The sequence below is a fragment of the Crocuta crocuta genome, unplaced genomic scaffold, assembly GCF_008692635.1.
Source record: "Crocuta crocuta isolate KB4526 unplaced genomic scaffold, BGI_CrCroc_1.0 scaffold290, whole genome shotgun sequence".
NCBI classification, from domain to species: domain Eukaryota; kingdom Metazoa; phylum Chordata; class Mammalia; order Carnivora; family Hyaenidae; genus Crocuta; species Crocuta crocuta.
The window spans coordinates 6,269,691-6,289,869 of NW_027527429.1; the positions used below are offsets into that span (position 1 = coordinate 6,269,691).

Genomic DNA, 20,179 nt, shown 5'->3' on the forward strand with positions numbered 1-20,179 from the left:
ATGGATTTTGCATTTTTAAAAAGCTGTAAACAAACAAACAAAAAACCAAAAAATGATTACAAGGCAGAGATTGTATATGACCCGCGACGTCTGAAATATTTGCTCTCTTGGGGCACCTGGGTGGCTCAGTTCACTGAGTTTCCAACTTCGGCTCAGTTAATGGTTTCCCAGTTCCTGACTTCAAGCCCCACATCGGGCTCTCTGCTGTCAGTGCACTGTCCACTTAGGATCCTCTGTCCCCCGCCCCTCTCTGTCCCTTCCTCAATCACATTCTCTATCAAAAATAAACAAAACATATAAAATAAAATATTTGCTTTCTTGCACTTTACAAGAGTTTGCCAATCTCTGATGTAGCATCTTAAATTTAACAGACGAAAAAACATTGTCTGCTACAACACTTAAATTCACTTTTCAGGGGCACCTGGGTGGCTCAGTCGGTTAAGCATCTGACTTCGGCTCAGGTCATGATCTCCCAGTATGTGGGTTCGAGCCCCACATCAGGCTCTGTGCTGACAGCTCAGAGCCTGGAGCCTGCTTCAGATTCTATGTCTCCCTCTCTCTCTGCCCATCTCCCACTCTGCCAAAAATAAATAAATAAATAAAATAAATAAACATTAAATTTTTAATGAAATCCGGGTATTTCATCCAGATTTAAATGTGATGCATTTGCTGGGAATCTTACTTCTGTGTTTGTCAAGACCTTTTTAACTACAAATAATGAACCCCAAATCAAACCAACTGGACCAACTATTTAACATTATTAAATATTTATGTATTTATCTTAGGGGGGAGGGGCAGAGAGAGGGAGACAGGGAATCCTAAGCAGGTTCTGCCTTGCCAGTGCAAAGCCTGGTGTGGGGCTTGAACTCATGAACCATGAGATCATGACTTGAGCCGAAGTTGGACGCTCAACTGACTGAGCCACCCAGGCATCCCATGGACTAACTATTTAATATTATTCATTAACTATTGAATAATTGTCCTGAGCTAATTTTTCAACAATGTTTTAGAGGCAAAATAAGAGGTATGAATATGGGGAGAGATTAGTACTTGAAGATAATATTGTATATCTAAGAGTCTTACAAACTAATAAGAGAAATTAGTAAGATGACTAGATACAAGATAAATGTACAAAAACCCAAAGCACAGTCCCGGGAACGTTCCTGGGGGCGGGCTAGCCCCCAGCCATTGCTCAGTGAGACCCTCCCCCAAAGGGTCTGAGTGGGTCAAAGCCACAGTCCCTCAGAAATGAGGGGTTGGGAAAGACAACCCCATCTGAGATAAAACTCAGCAGGGAGGTGCTGCCTGGCAGCCTGATGGTTTGGACAATGTAAAAGCTGGGAGTGGATGGAAGCTGGAGACAAGGGATAGGTGCTTGGTGGCTGGTTGGGGAGAGCACAGAGTTCTGATACTAGAGACTGGGTAGTTGGGTGATGCCATTTTCACCCTTCCCATGCATGCACATATACGCCTATATGCACCACAGCAATCAACACCAGTAAGCTAAGCAGTGCCATCTATTGGAGAAGGGAGCCGTTCCTTTAAGTCCTGCCTAACTGGGCCAACACCACAATTCATTCCACCTCCTTAGTTTACAAATACAAAGTGCTTCATAGTTGGACTTCTAGGGGAAACTGGATGTAATTTCAGTTGCACTTTATTCTGTTCACTGGTCCATCTATTCAATTTTTTTCTTTTTCTTTTCTTATTCTTGAACACAGTAAAAGAAAAAAATATTTTTGTTTTTCATTTTTATTAAAAAGATTTTTCCTTAATTTTTTTCTACTATATTTTTCACTTTTTTCCAAAATTGTTAAAATCTATTTACTTTCCTCATTTCATTTTATTCTATTTTATTGTATTAATTTTTTCAAATTTTAACATGTTTTTCTTTTTTATCCCATTTTTTTCTTTTCTTACCTTTCTCTTTTTTCTCTAATCTATCAAGCTTCTTTCAACAACCAGACTAAAACATACCTAGAATTTAGCATCCTTTATTTGATTCTTTGGAGTTGTTTTTAATTTTTTAATTTTTATTTTTTGTACATTTTTAATTCCTTTTCTTCCTTCAAAATGATGAAACAAAGGAATTTATCCCAAAAGAAAGGACAAGAAGAAATGACAGCCAGGGACTTCATCAACACAGATACAGGCAATATTTCTGAACCAGAATTTAGAATCATGATAATAAGAATACTAGTTGGGATTGAAAATGGAACTAGAATCCCTTTTTGCAGAGATAAACAAAACAAAAGCTAGTCAGGATAAATTCAAAAGCTGCAATCTCAAAAGGTGCCATGGCGGCAAGGATGGATGAAGCAGAGCAGTGAATCAGGGATATAGAGGGCAAACTCAGGGAGAAGAATAAAGCAGAAAAAAAAGAGGCAGACTAAGGCAAAAGAGCATGATATAAAAATTGGATAACTTAGTACCTTATTAAAAAGGAATAACATCAGAACCATAGGGGTCCTGAAGATGAAGAGACAGAGAAAGAGATAGAAGGTTTATGTGTGCAAATCATAGCAGAAAACTTTCCTAACCTGAGAAAGACACAGACATCAAAATCCAGGAAACACAGAGAACTCCTATTAGATTCAACAAAAAACGATCTTCAACAAGGCATATCATAGTCAAATTCACAAAATACACAGGCAGAAAAAGAATCATGAAAATGGCAAAGGAAAAAAGTCCTTAACCTACAAGGGTAGACAGATTAAGTTCTCAGCAGACCTATCCACAGGCTTGGCAGGCCAGAAAGGAGTGGCAGGATATAGTCTATGTGCTGAATTGGAAAAATATGCAGTCAAGAACTCTTTATCCAGCAAGGCTATCATTCAAAATAGAAGGAGACAGATAAGGTTTCCCAGACAAACAAAAATTAAAGGAGTTTATGACCACTAAACCATCCCTGCAAGAAATTTTAAGGGGGACCCTCTGAGGGAAGAAAAGATGTAAAAAAAAAAAAAAAAAAAAGACCAAGAGCAACAAAGACTAGAAAGGACCAGAGAATACCACCAAAAACTCCAAGTCTACAGGCAACATAATGGCAATAAATTCATATCTTTCAGTACTTACGATAAACATTAATGGACTAAATTCTCTAATCAAAAAACATAGGGTAACAGAATGGATACAAAAGCAAGATCCATCTATATGCTATTTACAAGAGAGCCACTTTAGACCTAAAGGCATCTTCAGATTGAAAGTAAGGGGTTGGAGAATCGTCTATCATGTTAATGGCAGCCAAAAGAAAGCCAGAGTAGCCATACTTATATCAGACAATCTAGATTTTAAAACAAAGACAATAACGAGAGATGAAGAAGGGCATTATATCATAATTAAGGGGTCTATCCACCAAGAAGATCTAACAATTGTAAACGTTTATGCTCCAAACATGAAAGCACCCAACTATATAAATCAGTTAATCACAAACATAAAGAAACTCATTGATAATAATACCATAATAGTAAGGGACTTCAGCACCCCGCTTACAGCAAGGGACAGATCATCTAAACAGAAAAGGAACAAGGAAACAATGGCTTTGAATGACACACTGGACCAGATGGACTTAACAGATATATTCAGAAAATTTCATCCTAAAGCAGCAGAATACCCATTCTTCTCGAGTGCACATGGAGCATTCTCCAGAATAGATCACATACTGGGACACAAATCAGCCTTCAACAAATACAAAAAGATTGAGATCACACCGTGCATATTTTCAGACCATAAGACTATGAAACTCGAAATCAACCATAAGAAAAAATTTGGAAATATAACAAATACTTGGAGACTAAAGAACATCCTACTAAATAATGAATGAACTAACAAATAAGTTAAAGAGGAAATGAGAAGGTACGTGGAAACCAATGAAAATGATAACACCACAGCCCCAAACCTCTGGGATGCAGCAAAGGCAGTCATAAGGGGGAAGCATATAGCAATCCAGGCCTTCCTAAAGAAGGAAGAAAGATCTCAGATACACAACAACCTAACCTTACACCTTAAAGGGCTGGAAAAAGAACAGCAAATAAAACCCAAAACCAGCAGAAGACAGGAAATAATAAAGATTAGAGCAGAAATAAATGCTATCAAAACCAAAAAGCAAAAAACAAAAATAAAAAGCAATAGAACAGATCAATGAAACCAGTAATTGGTTCTTTGAAAGAATTAACAAAATTGATAAATCCCTAGCCTGTTTGATCAAAAAGAAAAAGGAAAGGACCCAAATAAATAAAATCAAGAATGAAAGATGAGAGATCACAACCAACACAGCAGAAATACAAACAATAATAAGAGAATATTATGAGCAATTATATGCCAATAAATTGGACAATCTGGAAGAAATGGACAAGTTTCTAGAAACATATAAACTACCAAAACTGAAACAGGAAGAGATAGAAAATTTGAACAGACCCATAACCAGCAAAGAAATCAAATTAGTAATCAAAAATCTCCCAAAAAAACAAGAGTCCAGGTCCGGATGGCTTTCCAGGGGAATTTTACCACACATTTAAAAAAGAGTTAACACCTATTATTTTGAAGCTGTTCCAAAAAATAGAAATGGGAGGAAAACTTCCAAATTTTCTCTATGAAGCCAGCATTAACTTGATTCCCAAACCAGACGAAGACCTCACTAAAAAGGAGAGTTTCATTTCTTACTGTGCTTTTCAGTAGTTTCCCAAGGATAGTATTACAAAATGCAGCCTGCAATTATATACAATTATATCACCTGTATATTATATGTATATCATACCAAAGAGGGCAGCTTTATAAGATTTGCTAATGTATGATTCAAAAAAATTGGCACAAAAATAATTCATTCAACCAAGAAGAAATTCCAAATGTGAAGAATGTAAATGAAAAATCACAGTTCAGCAGGGGATCTTTTCTTTAATGTTCATAGCCAAGATTTTTCTTACTATGCAAAAGAAGAGGTAACTTACCTTTGTCAATGGCTTTCCCTCATCGCAGTTGGTACCTCCAATGAAGACCATGTTGGGCATCAAAGGTTTGGGATAATGCAAAACAAAGTCAGTTCTTAACAACCAAAGTGACGTTTGGCTGAAGAGATCATAAGGTGTGACTGTCGTTTGGAGAATCTCAGATGCAACTTCTAAGGCACCTTTTAAAACATAGTGACAAAGCAAATGTTCCTCCAAGCAGAAGATTTGATTTTGCACTCTCTCTCTCTCTGAAAGTCATGGCACCCGAGAAGCCTGAGATGATTCTAGAAACATAAGAAGGGGGACTGGGGCGCTGCACATCTTCTTCAAGATAATGACAAAATATTCCTCTGTAAAGACCACAGAGGGGAGTGAAAAATATTTAGCTACAATTAAACAACACATATCCAAAGGACCCAGAAACACTGCATCAAAAGAACTCTCCTTTATGTATTCTATTATTTTTTGTCATTAAACAAATTCTTACAAGGTACAAAAAAAGTATTGAAGATTGTTGGAAGAACTCATCATCATAGAAAGTAAACTTTGTTGTCGATTTTTCCATCGAGAGTCAAAGAAAATCTTGAACTGATGATTATACTCCCCCAGAGTGTTAAGTCATGGAATAAGTCTTTACTGTAAAATTGGATGATAGTCCCAGTTGTCAACTCACGTCTGGCATGATTAAAACCACCTCATGCCCTCTGTGGATGAGTTTCTCGATGACCGAATGCATGGTAAACCAGTGGCTCCCATCCATGGGTACTATAAGCACCTTGCCAGCCTCAGCAAAGCCAAATGTCAGCAGAAGACACACACAGGGGAAGCTGGGCAAAACTTCAGGGGCCATTGGAAAACTGCAGCCCAGAGCAATCCAGCTGCTTGGATTCTGAGCTGGTGTCATATGGTTGGTGGGAGAAGTATGGGCACAAAGCCTGCCCGAGGAGAGGGCGTGTAGTCATACATTCATTAAAAAGAAAAAATCACACTCATTGCCAGTGATGTACTCATATGAACAATAATGAATGAGGAACATTTGCTAAGACACATGCTTGTATGTTTTCCAGATAAGAATAGCTTTTGGGGCACCTGGGTGGCTCAGTCGGTTGAGCGTCCGACTTCAGCTCAGGTCAGGGTCTAGCAGTTTGTTGGGTTCGAGCCCCGCGTCGGGCTCTGTGCTGACAGCTCAGAGCCTGGAGCCTGCTTCAGATTCTGTGTCTCCTTCTCTCTCTCTCTCTGCTCCTCCCCTGCTCATGCTCTGACTCTCTCTGTTTCTGGTTAACAAATGTTAAAAAATTAAAAAAAAAAAAGAATAGCTTTTGATCTTTGCCTTGGACAGAGATCACACACTGTATCGCAATACTATTTGGAAACAGAATCATTAAGCCACGCCTTTGAGAACTTGGACTTATAAGAAGTAAAGTAAATTGCAATAAAAATAGTATTTTTGCAATTTGTTCCAAGGAAAACTTGGGGTTTATCCTCAGACTACATAAGACTCTTTTTCCAGAAAGAGATTGGTACCCCAGTTTCCAAGGAAAGACCTGAAGCCGCTTACCACTAACCTCCTCATCAGCAGTGGAACTGTGTTCACAGGATCTCTGAAATGTCTGATATTGTTGCTTGTTTGTTCCATATCTAAACCCACGGAGGCCTCCAAAATGCTACGACTGATAATCCCACCTCCAAGGATCATTTGAGGGTTGTGACGGAATGTGACTGTCATCTATTTTAAATCCCTTTTCCTAGACACATCATATGCAGTGGGTGCCCAATGCTTGCCAGAAGCACTTTGCTAGGCATCCTCTCTCTGATCTCTCTGCTCCCACATTCCTCAGTTTAGACCTCTGCTAAATTGGGCTCACCCCAATCAGACTGCTACCCTACTTTAGGAATCTCTTTATCTGTCTCCCATACTCTACTGAGCACTTGCTGAGGCCAGGGGATATATCTTCTTCACATTTGCACCCTCCTTCCATAGGGCCTGTGCTATGCCTCACACAGAGAAAGCACACGAGGAATGTTTGTTGCATTGGACTGAATTGCATTATGTAAGTTTTCTAGACATAGAAAACTTTATGGGTTAGCTCAGTGGTATACGTCAGATAAGACCCTGAAAAACATTTAGTGAGGGGTTCTGGAGCCAACCTGGGGAAAACCTGGCTCTTTGTAAGGGGCCATCATGGATCCTTCTAAATGCCCAAACTATTGCTAGACATTTGCTTAGTCACCATTTACCTTGGGGCTTTCAGATGAATGTCTGAAAAATAAAAATGGTGGCAAATGATCTACCTTCTCAGGAGGTTTACTTCAGAGTAGATATCAATAAAATACAAAATAGAAAAAGAAAAGAGATAACCAATGTACCCAAAAACTGGCTCTTTGAGAAGATGAATTAACCTGATGAAGCTCTACCCAAACACATCAGAAAAAAAAAAAGAAGAAAAAAATCACCAATATCAGGAACGAGAAAGGTAGCCTCATTACAGATTCCACAGATGTTAAGAGAATAATAAGAAAGAATATCAAGAACAAGTTTATGCTAATATACTCTACAACTTAGATGAAATGGACAAATTCCTGAAAAGATGCAAACTACTAGAGTTTAATCAAGAAGAAATAACTAAGTTGAATAGAAATAACTTGCATGTTTTAAATTGAATTCAGTTTGTAATTCAAACTTCCCTGAAATGAAACTTCAAGCCCAAATTATTTCACTGATAAATTGTACCAAACAACGGAGGAAGAAATAAAGCTAATTATCATTCCAGAATATATTCTTAAATGAGGAAACAATATATTCTAGAGGACAGAAACAGAGAACTTCTCAATCTTTCTATGAGGCCACTGAATTGGTCCATGAGGCCAGCATTTCCACATCCCAAAACTAGATAAAAACGTCAAAACTTACAGACCAATGCCCCTCATAAACATAATGCAAAAATTCTAAACAAAATTTTAGCAGATCAAATGAAATAATATAAAAGTATATGAAAATATTAAAAATATATGATAATAATATACAAAAATGTAGTGGGACTTATCCCAGGAATGCAAGACTGTTTTAACATTAGGAAATCAATCAAGGTAATTCACCATATAAATAAACTTAAAAAGTAAAACCATGTAATCATCTCAATAGGCGCAGGAAAGGTGTATGACAAAATACAATATCCATTCCAAAAAAACTATCAGAAAACCAGGATGAGAAGGATGAGAAAACAAGGACAAGATGACATGGATAATTGTTAAGATAGCTTTCAAGGTTTTTGGCAACCTGAAACTTTAAGGTTTTGTTTGGATGATAAACTAGATTGAATTCATTGGACCCTTAGGCCTTTTCCAAATCAGATGGAACGCTGAAATATTGATTATTAAATGTTTTTGTTTTATTAGAGACTAAAAGTAACCTTATCTTAACAGTAGCTAGCCCCTCAAGATCCTGAAAGCTTTGCTTTCAAATTCCTTAGAGACTTATGCTATCCTTAGCCCCCACTTTATACAAGTCCTGGGATCAAATACATCAACATCTTAATCAGGTATTTGATTCACCCCTAAATGTCTCCATTGATAACCTAAAATCTAGGTTATAAAACACTTATGGGAGCTTCAACAAGAAAACCAACAAGCAGTGATTGATGCTCTCAATGACTTTTCTAATTGGATCAACCCCAAAAACCGGTTCTCTGGGTTCAATCTTCATTCTTGGCTTAATACTATTATAATATTAGTGATGATTTTGTTTTTCACTGCAGTCTTCAAAATGATGATGTCTCTCTGCTCCAAATCACCTAAGGTGCTCTTTGTCACTACCCAGGGGCTCACCCCTTCCACTGCGACCTCTGTTCCTACACCGGAAAAACAAAAGTGGGGAGACATGGAGTTATTCCTAGAGAATGTATTGTGAGCCCTGGAGGGTGAATGGGGTAATAGCTGAAACGTCAGCAATGTTCTGGTCTCAAGGCTGTCGAATGCGATAGCATTATGCTATTCAGAGCCCTATGATCCCAACAGAGGACAGTTAGACCCAAAACTGGCTGTAACTTCCTGACACTCCTTGGAGCTTCACGTGCTCCCTGCATGCCTTCACTAAGATCTTTTGTCTTCTCTTTCTACACTTTGATACTCTCTAATACTGTATCTGATAAAATAGAAAACAAAAGCTACATGCTGTCTGCTGCTGCTGCTGCTGCTGCTGCTGTTCCACAGAGGCAGCCCTGCACGTCCGATCAGTCTAGTGTCTGAGAACTTTTTCTTCGGTGCAAGACCAGAGCATGTGAATATCCATAGCCATTTTATTTGTAGTATAAAGATCTGGAAACACCACAAAGGCCTATCAACCGGTGACTGGATAAACAAATTGTGGCACGTCCGTAATCTTATTAATACTACATCTTAGACATCGAGATAGCCCTGTGCTTGCTAGTAAATGCTTATTAAATATAGTTGGTGCTTAGTAAATATTCATTGAAGAATGAGTGAAGGAATGAAGGAATAAATGGAAACCTAAAGGGCAACTCATCTCTCCTTGCCACCCTACCCACCCCCGCCATCCTCTTTCATATCACTCTGTCTTCCTGGTAACACTTGTCACTGTCTGATGTGATCTTGTTTGCTAGTTTTCCCGTTACTCTAGGTGTCCCGGATAACGTGAGCAGCAGCGAGAGCTGGCCTCGTCAGCTGTGTTCATCGCTGGAAGCCAGCATGCCCGCAGCCATGCCCAGCACCCACAGCTGCCGGGAGAGCACTTGCTGAGTGAAGGCTGAGCTGTAGCGTGCAGCAGGCCTGATCTGTGCAGGGGCATGGAAACGGGAGGTGGAATCTAGTATGGAAGAAGAGTGGTGACATTGGTTTAAATGGGGCAGAGTTATTACAAGGGTGGGTGTAGATTCTAGAAGGCCTTCTGGGTCTCTTGCATGAGCAAAGGGAGAGGTGATGGGATCATTCACTAGCACAGAAGGGAAGTCGACGGGGGCAAGGGGAATGAGGAGATGGATTTAGACCCAAAGGTGTCCACTGGGTTTGTAATTGGGTAACTGCTGTCAGGCGACAGGGCAGATACGGTGCAATCCTTGAGTTAGAGATACTGACACAATGGTCATATGTGACTTTGCCAGATTCATGGGCAAGAGTGTTACACGTAATCCTAAAGCCTCAATGAAAGAAAAGGTCACGTCTTGTTTAGAGAGATATGGAAAACTTTTATGGATGAGTTAGATTTGAGATGGGTTTTCATTGAAGGGAGTGACGGGCGGGTCTGAGAGGACAGACGTCCCTCACAGAGTGGACAACATGAAGCAGGTCACAGAAGCTAGAAGGCACACAGCACATCTGGAATCAGTTTAACTAGAAAACAGGTGAGTTGTTTTCTAGTTAAAATACAGCATGAAGGGTGCTGGGGCCACAGGGGACTAAAAACATCACGATGTGAGGAGTTTCTAAAGTAGACACTGGGGAAACGCTGAAGCTTCTTGATAGGAAGGGTGACCTCAGGGTGAGTATCGTAGTCACGTGCAGGATGGGATGCATAAAATGAGAGTTCACTGAAAAAGCTGTCATCCTAATGCGGGTGAGGCTCAGGGAGGGTCTGATGGGCAGAGAGGGAGCCTAGGAAATGAGAGAAGTACTGTCCAGGCAACACAGATGGTTGGATTCATGGACAAAAGATGAAGTTTCCAATATAGCTGCAAGACTATATGTTGCATGAGGAGAAGGATGACAGTGTTAATAGACCATTCATTCATTCAACAAATATTTATTAAAAGCCTGTAACGAGCCAGGCACTGTTGAGGTGGCTGGGACACACATCTGCAGAATGGAGAGCCTGTGTCTTCACGGAGCTGACCTTCAAGTGTTCATTCTTGGTCAGGGAATGGAAGTTTGAGGACTATCTACTTTTAGGAAAAGGGGAATGAAGCACAGCTGACAAAGGAGAAGAAATCAAAGGGCAGAAAATCACAGGATCCACGGGGCGCCCGGGTGGCTCAGGAGATTAAGGGCCCGACTGCGGCTCAGGTCATGATCTCACGCCCGCAGGTTCGAGCCCCGCATCGGGCTCTGTGCTGACGGCTCAGAGCCTGGATCCTGCTCTGTTTCTGTGTCTCCCTCTCTCTCTGCCCCTCCCCCACTCTGTCTCTGTCTCAAAAAAAAAAAAATTAAAAGAAAAAAGAAAATCACAGGATCGAACGTCACGTAACCAGGGAGCAGAGTCATGAAGAGGAGGCTATCAAGGAGGCAAGCCTACCCAGTGACGACGGATGGTAACAGAAAACGGCCATTCCCACTGTGGCCAAATCTAGGCCTTTAGCCCCCTCCCGCTGGTCATCCGCCTCGAGTTCTCTCCCTGTGAACCCTCCCTGAACGGTGCAGCCACAGCCACCTCCCTAAAGTGTTCCAAGTACAAGGGCACCTGGCTGGCTCAATTGTACAGCATGTGACTCTCGATCTCTGGGTTGTGAGCTCAAGCCCCACGTTGGGTTTCAAGATTACTTTAAAACACTAAAATCTCAACCACAACAACTAGTACAACAAAAGTTCCAAGCACAAATCCCTTAAGATCCACTTGGACACCGGCTTTGCCATTTTCTCTGTCACTACTGCTGTTCTCAATCTCTCAAACCTTCCTGCTGTTGTAAAAACGGTGTTCTCCCTGACTTCCTCATTAATTCGTGGATGGAGATGGATTACACAAAGGAGATTCCAGAAGAGCCTAAACAAGTTATTGAAAACAGTCCACACTGAAGGCGTCCAAGGGGGCGAGAGGACAATTCTGAGGTTTTTACGTACTCCTGGGTATGCTACTTAGAGTTGGTGCAGAAGAAATAAACGCTGAGGATGTCATAAAGGTTTACGGTTATGCGGAACATTTTTCACTGGAGACACGCCTGGAAAACACTTTGACAGAGCGTGGCGACCTTGAAGCCCTACAGCTTCCAATGTGTAGGTGACACAGAAATTAGCTATGCCACAAGACTAGTTTGGATTGCGAAAAGCAGTAAATATAAACTCCTAAAACTCGAATGCATGCGTGGCCGGCGGACCGAACCGACGGGCGCACCCCTGAGCTGACAGGGACGCCAACGCGGCGCTCCCACCAGGATTCCCGAACTCTCCGGGCAAAAGGACTACATTGCCCATAAGGCCCCGCGCGGCGGGCCGGCGCTCTCGCGGGGCGTCCTGGGAAGCGTAGTCCGCGCGTTCCATAAATGCCTCACGCTCCGGGCCGCGGGGCAGCCGCCGGCGCAAGCATGGCTGCGCCCAGTTGCGGCGCGTATGTCTGTTTCGATCGTGGGGCTGGACTTTAGGCAGTAAGTGAGGTTGGCGGCCGGGGTTCCCCGAGCGGGGACGTGGGAGGCGCAGGGGCGCTGTGGGCGGCATACCTCACCTGAGGACCGCGAGGCGAGGCGAGGCGAGGGGCTGCCCGGGCGGCCTCAGGACGCGGCGCTCTCGGCGCGGCGTCCGCGATGCGCGGCCGCGGGGACCCTTGCCTCTTCGCGCCCCTGGGCCCCGTGGTGGCGTGAGGGGCCTGAGGGAGACCGGAATCCAGACCACGAGCTCGAGGCCAGACTTTCAAGTTCCATTTTTTTGTGCCTTTTTTGTTTGGTTTTGGTTTTGGTTTTGGTTTTCCTGAGGAACGGGTTGAAAAGGAATATATTGCGTTTCAGCGCTTCCTGTCCCTTAGGAACTGTGCTAGGCGCTGTGCATTTCTCCTCTCCAGGTGACCCTCCTCCACTCTCAGGTGAGACGTTGAGCGCGTCCTGTAGGTTCCCAGAGCTGATGTTGGCCTCACTGGATACCCACTGGGGCGCCCTTAGGCCCGTTGATTTTAATGGCAGGGTTTTCTCCCCGTGAACGCCCTTCCCGCCCTCTGGCTTTGGGACCCTGTACCAAACTGCTGTCGAGGCGAGTTTGCCGCATTTGATTCCTTTGAGAATCATAATCAGGTACAAGGAGTGTGGGAAGCTGAGATTTCAGGAAGTGGTTGACCGTCCCCACGCCCTCGTCACCTCTCGAGTCTAGGATTGGCTTTGCCACCCCAGCAGTAGATAACGTTTAGTGAAGGGTTTTCTTTCTTTTTTCACTAGGGATTTCAATATGCCTCGTTACTTGTGTATATAAATATTTTTATTTATTTTGAGGGAGAACAAAACAGAACATGAGTGGGGGAGGGGCAGAAGCTCAGGGAAGGAAGAACCCACCCGACCTCAGGGCTGATCTCACAACTGTGAGATCTTGACCTGAGGCGCAGTCAAGAGTCTGTAGTTAACTGACTGGGCCACCCAGGTCTCCCTCAATATGCCTTTTTTAAAAAGCAGTTATTATTGGGAGCCAAACCCCATACCCCTAGTGCCTTTCTTAAATATTCTCGTTTGGTTTAAAGGACCCTGTGTGATAGGTGGTATCCCATTTTACGTCTAAAGAACACAGGTTAGGAAACTCGCCTGGGGTAACGCAGGCAGTGTGGAGCAAGGACGAGAAAATCTCGGCCTTGCAGTCTCCCAGACTCCTGGATGAACTTTGTAAGGGACGACTTAAGAGAGACATTCCCAAGTATAAGATAGGGAGATGTGTGGAAAATTTGTTTTAAAAATAAAAGCATTTGTATAACATGTCATTTTTTTTTTAAGGGTAGGATTTAGTTTCACAATGTTTGGGGATCTGTTTGAAGAAGATTATTCCAGTGAGTCAAATAATCAGTACGGAAAAGAGAAGAAATTAAAGACCAAGGTTTTGGAGCCACCAGCTCCTAGAGAATTCACCAATTTAAGTGGAATTAGAAATCAGGGTGGAACCTGTTACCTCAATTCCCTCCTTCAGACTCTTCATTTCACACCTGAATTCAGAGGTACGCTGTGTTACATGCATTTGATGAGCAATATGTACCCTTGTCTCCACATGTAATCAATTACGCAAAATTACAAAAGCATCTTAAAGCTGTATCCCACAGCATGGGTGTATTATTGCTGATGGAAGAAATAAGTTGGTAATTCCCTATGTAGAGAAATGTGAAGCTTAAATTACTTTAAATATATTCTGCGTGATCACAGTAATTTTTAGCAACAGAAATGAGGAGGTGAGTTTCTTTTCTATTTCCTGTAATTAAAAGTACCACGTAAGGACAATTATGTCATGAGTGCCAGCCTTCATTATTGTTATGCTATTTGTACTTTTAAAATTAAAAAAAAATTTTTTTTAAGTTCTCTAAAGTATTAAACACTCAACCTAAAACAATTAAATCCTGCCTTTTGGAGCAGGGATGGGATGTCACGTTATTTATACAGTCTGCAGTCATTCATCTGCAATTCTGAAATCCAGAGCATTCCGATAACCTGATCTGAACTTGTTTAGCCTCAGAACTGAACCAGATTTGAGGCTGTTTATAGTCTTAGCTGTCTTATTTGGGTGGGTATTCAGACATTTATTCCATGAACATTAGCTCCTTGACTAATGGATACTGTTTATGGCAGATACTGCTGGGGATGGAATGTTAACATATATAAGTGTACTTCTTGCCTTTCTCAAGTCTGGAAATTCCAAAGACCCGAGATGTTAGATAAGGAACTATGTGCAAGGAACAGAAACACACTCAAATTAATTAGGTCAATTAAAAGGGGAGTTTAAGAATATAGGGGAATCTCCTTGAACCCACCTACAGGAAGCCAGCCTGACCTCACAGCACCCTTGATTTCTTGCCCCTGTGTTTCCCTATATGTTTGTACCATTCCCATCTCTGCAAACTAGCTTCCTCCACTAGGGTCTTAGTCTCTGTGTTCCCCTTGATTTCAATGTGATCATTACCTTCACATGCCCGCCATTGGGGCCTTGAGCCACGAAGCTGCGTGACTGCCTCAGCTCTCCACATACTGAGGACACACAGCCTGGCTCGTCCTCCATCCAGTATCCAATTCCCCTTCCCATCGATACCAAGTTTAGCAAGTTTGTTTGACATTTCTGTTGCTTCTTAGCTTCGAAAGACTTCCTGCCTCCAGAGATTTAGCAAATATTTACCAGCATCCCCTTCCCAGGGCCATTCTAATGGATAAAACTGCATGTGGGATTTCACAGTGGAGCCATTTGTCCTTTTTTTCTTTTTTTTAGTGTTTTTATTTTTGAGAGACTGTGCATGCATGGGGAGGTGGGAGGGGCGAAGAAGGAGAGAGAGGGAGACAGAATCCAAAGCAGGCTCCAGGCTCTGAGCTGTCAGTACAGAACCCGAACGGGACTCAAACTCGTGAACCACAAGATCATGACCTGAGCCAAAGTCAGATGCTTAACTGACTGAGCCACCCAGGCGCTCCCTGCCTTTTTTTTTTTTTTATGTTTTCATTTATTTTTGAGAGTGGAGTTGTTTGTCCTTGACTCCATCCTCTCCATAAAAATATCTCCCTAATGTATTGAGTTATTCCACCATTAGAGGTTTTTAGCATCAATTTCAGCAGATTCCTAGAAGATTAAAAGTCTTTCAAACTTTAATACAGTTGAAGGAGAAAAGTAGTCTTAAAAAGACACTGAGGAAGGTGATTGGTGGGCAAGCAATCCAGGCCATAGAGAGGGCCCCTGAGCAAGGATAGGGCTGCATGGAGAAGGCCACTGCGCAAGAATCCAGGCCATCTTCCTCTCAGCAAAGGAGGACGCTGGCCAAGCACTTATCTTAGTCCAGACTCTGCATTCCTTATACAGCTTAGCATGAATCCTGGTGCTTATGGAAGAGGAGATATAATTTAGAAAGGGTAAGAATTGGCAGAGTATTGGGGGGAGAAGAATTTTGGAACTCTTTGGGACGGTATCTTGAGTAGGGCTGGATTGGGTTCCGCTGTCCTGGCTCATGGTGGCAGAGTAGTGGGAAATGACTGTAAAAGTCCTGGTATGGTTTTATGCTTTAACCTTTAGGTTTGTAGTTCCTTTCTTCTCATTTCCTGTCGGGAGCTCAGAAGGAATATAATGTAATTGTAATCACCTGGACAGCAGTGGTCTTCAGAGGGAGACAGTCCCCATCCCATCCATTCTCTCCGTGGAGTAGATCAAAGTGTCCTAGGAGGGCTTCCCCTGGGGTTTAAATATAGACTTCCCATAGATATGCCACATTGAGTGGCATGCCTAGACTTGGGAGTATAAAACAGCTGTGGAGACTAGCCCTCCAGGTAAGGTCACCGCCATCTGTTACTACCCTTAACACCGAAAAGACATTCTTACAGTGAAAAAAGCAAGGGTGTGATCTCAGAGATCAAGGTGGTCTTTCTCTTTTTTTTTTTTAATGTTTTATTTATTTCTAGGAGAGAGAGAGAGATAGTGTGAGCAGGGGAGGGTCAGAGAGGGAGTCACAGACTCTGAAACAGGCTCCAGGCTCTGAGCTGGCAGTCAGCACAGAGCCCGACGTGGGGCTCGAACCCACGAACCGCGAGATCATGACCTGAGCGAAAGTCGGACGCTTAACCGACTAAGCCATCCGGGCGCCCCAAGGTGGTCTTTCTCTTGAAAGATGATTGAAAGCCTCACATGCGGCTTGTAAATGAACACGTGACACTTTTTTTTTTTTTAACGTATTGTATGTTTCCCCACGTGGCTTTTGGGGCCCGCTGCCGTGGGCAATAGGAAACCATCAAAGATTTCTGATATTACTGTTTTTACTTTCATAAGCATAGTTTTCCTTGCATAGATCTTCCCTACCGAAACCTTAGCATGCCACTTTATAGCGTGGTTAAAGGTAATGTTATCAGGAAGTAAAATGTGTAGAGCAACAGTGTAAATACTGCCGCAGTCATACTCCTGAATCTCTGAGTTTATTTACTGGAGGCTTTGGCTTTTTACAACAGTTTTCTAAAATGAAACAATGACATTTAATCTCTCATTCTACTTTTTTGTTTAGAAGCTTTATTTTCCCTGGGCCCAGAAGAGCTTGGTTCGTTTGAAGATAAGGATAAACCTGATGCAAAGGTATTAAATCTATGATTTACAGGTGTTTTTGTGGGTTTAGTTTTTTGTGGAGTATTGAGGAAATGTTTTTTAAGGAAGGAATTAAGTTCCTTATAGAAATCCATAATTTTATGAATTATCAAATATTAATCTTTATTGTCAGAAAAGCAATTTGACTCATGCCCTACTGGTAAGGGAATCTTCTGTCCAAAAAAGAATTACTTCTCCAAATATAGTGCTGGAGCGGCTTTATAGACCTACCTTGGTCAAGAAGATATTTGCAAATGACCCACACTAGCCTACCAAAAAATCTATCTACTACTCATATATGAAACAACAACAAAAATTAGAGACTGGTGTTGTTTCAATTTAGTATTCTGGAAACAAACCAAGTAAGGGATTGGTTTATTATAAGTGCATTTCTAATCGTGTTCCTCCTTGCTTAAACACCGTTCAGAAGTTTATTGCTTTCAGGCTAAAATCTGCGTTTCCTAACGGTAGTCTTCTGTGGTCCAGCCCAGTTCTTCTCAAAGCCACCTGTGTTGTGAAGAGCCACTTTTTGTGTATTTCCTCTTCTTCCCCATCTCCTGCAGATCGTACTTTGTAATGTGTAATAAAAATGCAGTGGTAATGTCAGATTGCCATAAAATCGCCTAAAGTCTTCTCACTTTCAGTGCAAGTCCAGTCTGCCCAGCAAGCTCTGATCATCATTCTCTGCCTGCCCTAACCCGCCCCACGCCAGATAAGGCAGGAAGAGAATGGTGCAGGTGCAGCCTGCTTTGTGAGGTGTGCGGACTCCGGGGTGAGCGAACGTGGTGACTGGAAGATTCCTTCTGGGGAGTGTGTCTCTGAAATATTTTAGAGAGGGAGTGAACTAGTAGAGACTGAAATTACTGTCAGGAATCAGCTGGTGTCTTAGACCTATTTGGGTATTAGGACTGATCTGTGCTTTGCCAAGATAGAAAACTCCAGATAGCTAACACTTTTTGGATTGAATTAGAATCTTCATAAAAAAGAGAATCTTAGTTCTCTCTGTGTAATAGTTATAAACTTCCTCCTGATTGAAGTGAATCATCTAGCAGGGAGGAGGAGGAGACTGGTTTGCGGTTCTTTTAACCGCCCCCCCTCGGCCCCCCACAACTTTAAAGGACTTCATTTAGAAATGCATTTGCTTCTCTTTCAGGTTCGAATCATACCTTTACAGTTACAGCGGATGTTTGCTCAGCTTCTGCTCTTAGACCAGGACGCAGCGTCCACCACAGACCTCACGGACAGCTTTGGGTGGACCAGCGATGAGGTACGAAGGTCAGCTTCTCCAAGGAACAGTTATCAGCAATAAAAAGTAAACATTGGTTTAATAACAGTATCTGATTTACCTTTCATTTTGTCTTTGGGTCTCAAGAAATAGATGAAATATTTATTTTTCACGTTCAGTCATTACAAACCAGAAATATATTTCTAGATACTTGCTCTAGGCGGGATTTTACGAATGGGTGTGATCTGGCTTTGGAGAGAGGGTTGTGGACACGGAGAAATAGAAGAGCTGACTTGCACAGCCTCTATCCTTTATATAGATAGTTTAGTTGAAATAACAGCGTCTGTTATGTGGAAATTCTCATCTATGTAACAAATTGCTAACCAGCTTAAAAAGCGACTGGCAATAATTCTGTCTGCCTTGATGACATGCTTTTGTGTTTGAAGCTGGGTATTCTCTATGGAACATTTGCTTCAAGGAAAATGGCAAAATTCTTAGCTGGTCTTTTCATTTTCCTTGTCCTGCTTTTCTCCCGACTCTTCATTTTCTTCCTGTATGCTACTGTGTGTGCACATTCTCTCATCTTCTGGTGGAGTTTCTTTTTTTTTTTTTTGTTTAACACATTTTTATTTTGGAATAATTTTCAGCTTACATAAATTTATAAGATAATACAGTGAGTTCCCATATACTGTCCACCCCTACACTGTCCCAGTGTCCTCCATTGTTTTTTTTTCTTTTCCCCTTTTTTTTTTACACATAGTTTATTGTCAAGTTGGTTTCCATATAACACCCAGTGCCCTCCTCCATGCCCAGCTCCCCCCTGCCCCCCCACACCCATCAGTCCTCAGTTCTCAGTATTCAAGAGTCTTTCATGGTTTGCCTCTCTCCCTCTCCCCCACTATTCCCCNACTCATTTTAGCCACTCTGACCAGTATGAGGTGGTATATCAGTGTGGTTTTGATTTGTATTTCCCTGATGAGGAGGGATGCTGAGCATCATTTCATGTGTCTGTTGGCCATCTGGATGTCCTCTTTGGAGACGTGTCTGTTCATATCTTCTGCCCATTTCTTTGCTGGGTTGTTTGTTTTTCGGGTGGTAGAGTTTCTAAAGCATACTCTGCTACGTACTATGCAAATACTAAACACGTCAGCAGCGAGTAAAGGTGCTTGTCAGTATTGATGAGTTGTGGTTTTTTATTGGAAGATGTATTTTTGCAGGAGAGAGGTGTGCGAGATTATCACAGAATTTAAAGAGGCAATGACCAGGATAATGTTGCATTGCCTTCAAAAATAAACTTTGAACTGTGGTCTAATGCAGAGCACTCATCTAAATCAGATGATGCTGTGAGGTTGAAGAGGTAGGGCTTAGGTTTTGAAGTCAAGTGGGGTATTACGCAGTTAAGTTTCTGGTGTAGGGCAGGTGCTTAGGGTTAATTCCTTCTTCCTTGTTTTCAAAACAACAGCTTTGTGGGGGCTAAAAAAAAAGTTTTTTTAAGTTTAAAAATGACCACTTTGTTGAGATATAATTCACATGCCATAAAATTCACTCTTAAGGGTACAAGTCAGCAGTTGTTCAGTATATTCACAGATTTGTACAGCCATCAGTGCAATCACGTTTAGAACAGTTTTACCACCCCTAAAGGAAACTCCATATCCAGTAGCAAACACCCCCAGACCCTGGCAACCGCCCATCTACTTTCTACCTTTATGGATTAGCCTGTTGTGGACATTGCACAGAAATGGAATGACACAATATGCAATCTTTTGTAACTAGCTTCTTTCAGGTTTCATTTGTGTTGTGTATATCAGCACTTCATCTATTTTTATTGCCAAGTAATATTCTGCAGGAGGGACATGCCACCCTGTGTTTTAATCTAGTCGTCAGCTCCTGGATTTTCCTTTTTCATCATGAGCTTCCACTGAGTTGCTGATTTCATACTCTTAAAGCAGTGAAAACCTTATTTATTTATGAATTTCTAGATAAAATCTCTCAGGAAACCCTCTAGGACTGGTAGAGAGGGACTCTGAGGCCCCTTTGTGAGCCTTCATAGTATTCAGAAACAGCC

The 20,179-nt window shown here is 41.9% G+C and overlaps 1 protein-coding gene and 1 pseudogene across 8 annotated transcripts in view; one reads left to right on the plus strand and one right to left on the minus strand.

Moving 5' to 3' along the window:
• Positions 1 to 5,796, minus strand: part of LOC144226973 (UDP-glucuronosyltransferase 1A9 pseudogene) — a 6,243-nt pseudogene extending 447 nt beyond the window's left edge.
• A 6,380-nt stretch (positions 5,797 to 12,176) lies between these two features.
• Positions 12,177 to 20,179, plus strand: part of USP40 (ubiquitin specific peptidase 40) — an 88,374-nt gene continuing 80,371 nt past the window's right edge. For 6 of the 8 annotated variants that reach the window (XR_013333595.1, XM_077757658.1, XM_077757685.1 and 3 more), the window contains exons 1-4: positions 12,177 to 12,253; positions 13,574 to 13,791; positions 16,813 to 16,880; positions 18,043 to 18,156. Coding sequence is in view for 7 of the 8 variants with exons in the window: in XM_077757658.1 (XP_077613784.1) it covers positions 12,219 to 12,253; positions 13,574 to 13,791; positions 16,813 to 16,880; positions 18,043 to 18,156 (435 nt within the window). In the remaining variant the exon portion in view is untranslated. The other 2 variants (XM_077757667.1, XM_077757675.1) reach the window with 2 other exon arrangements.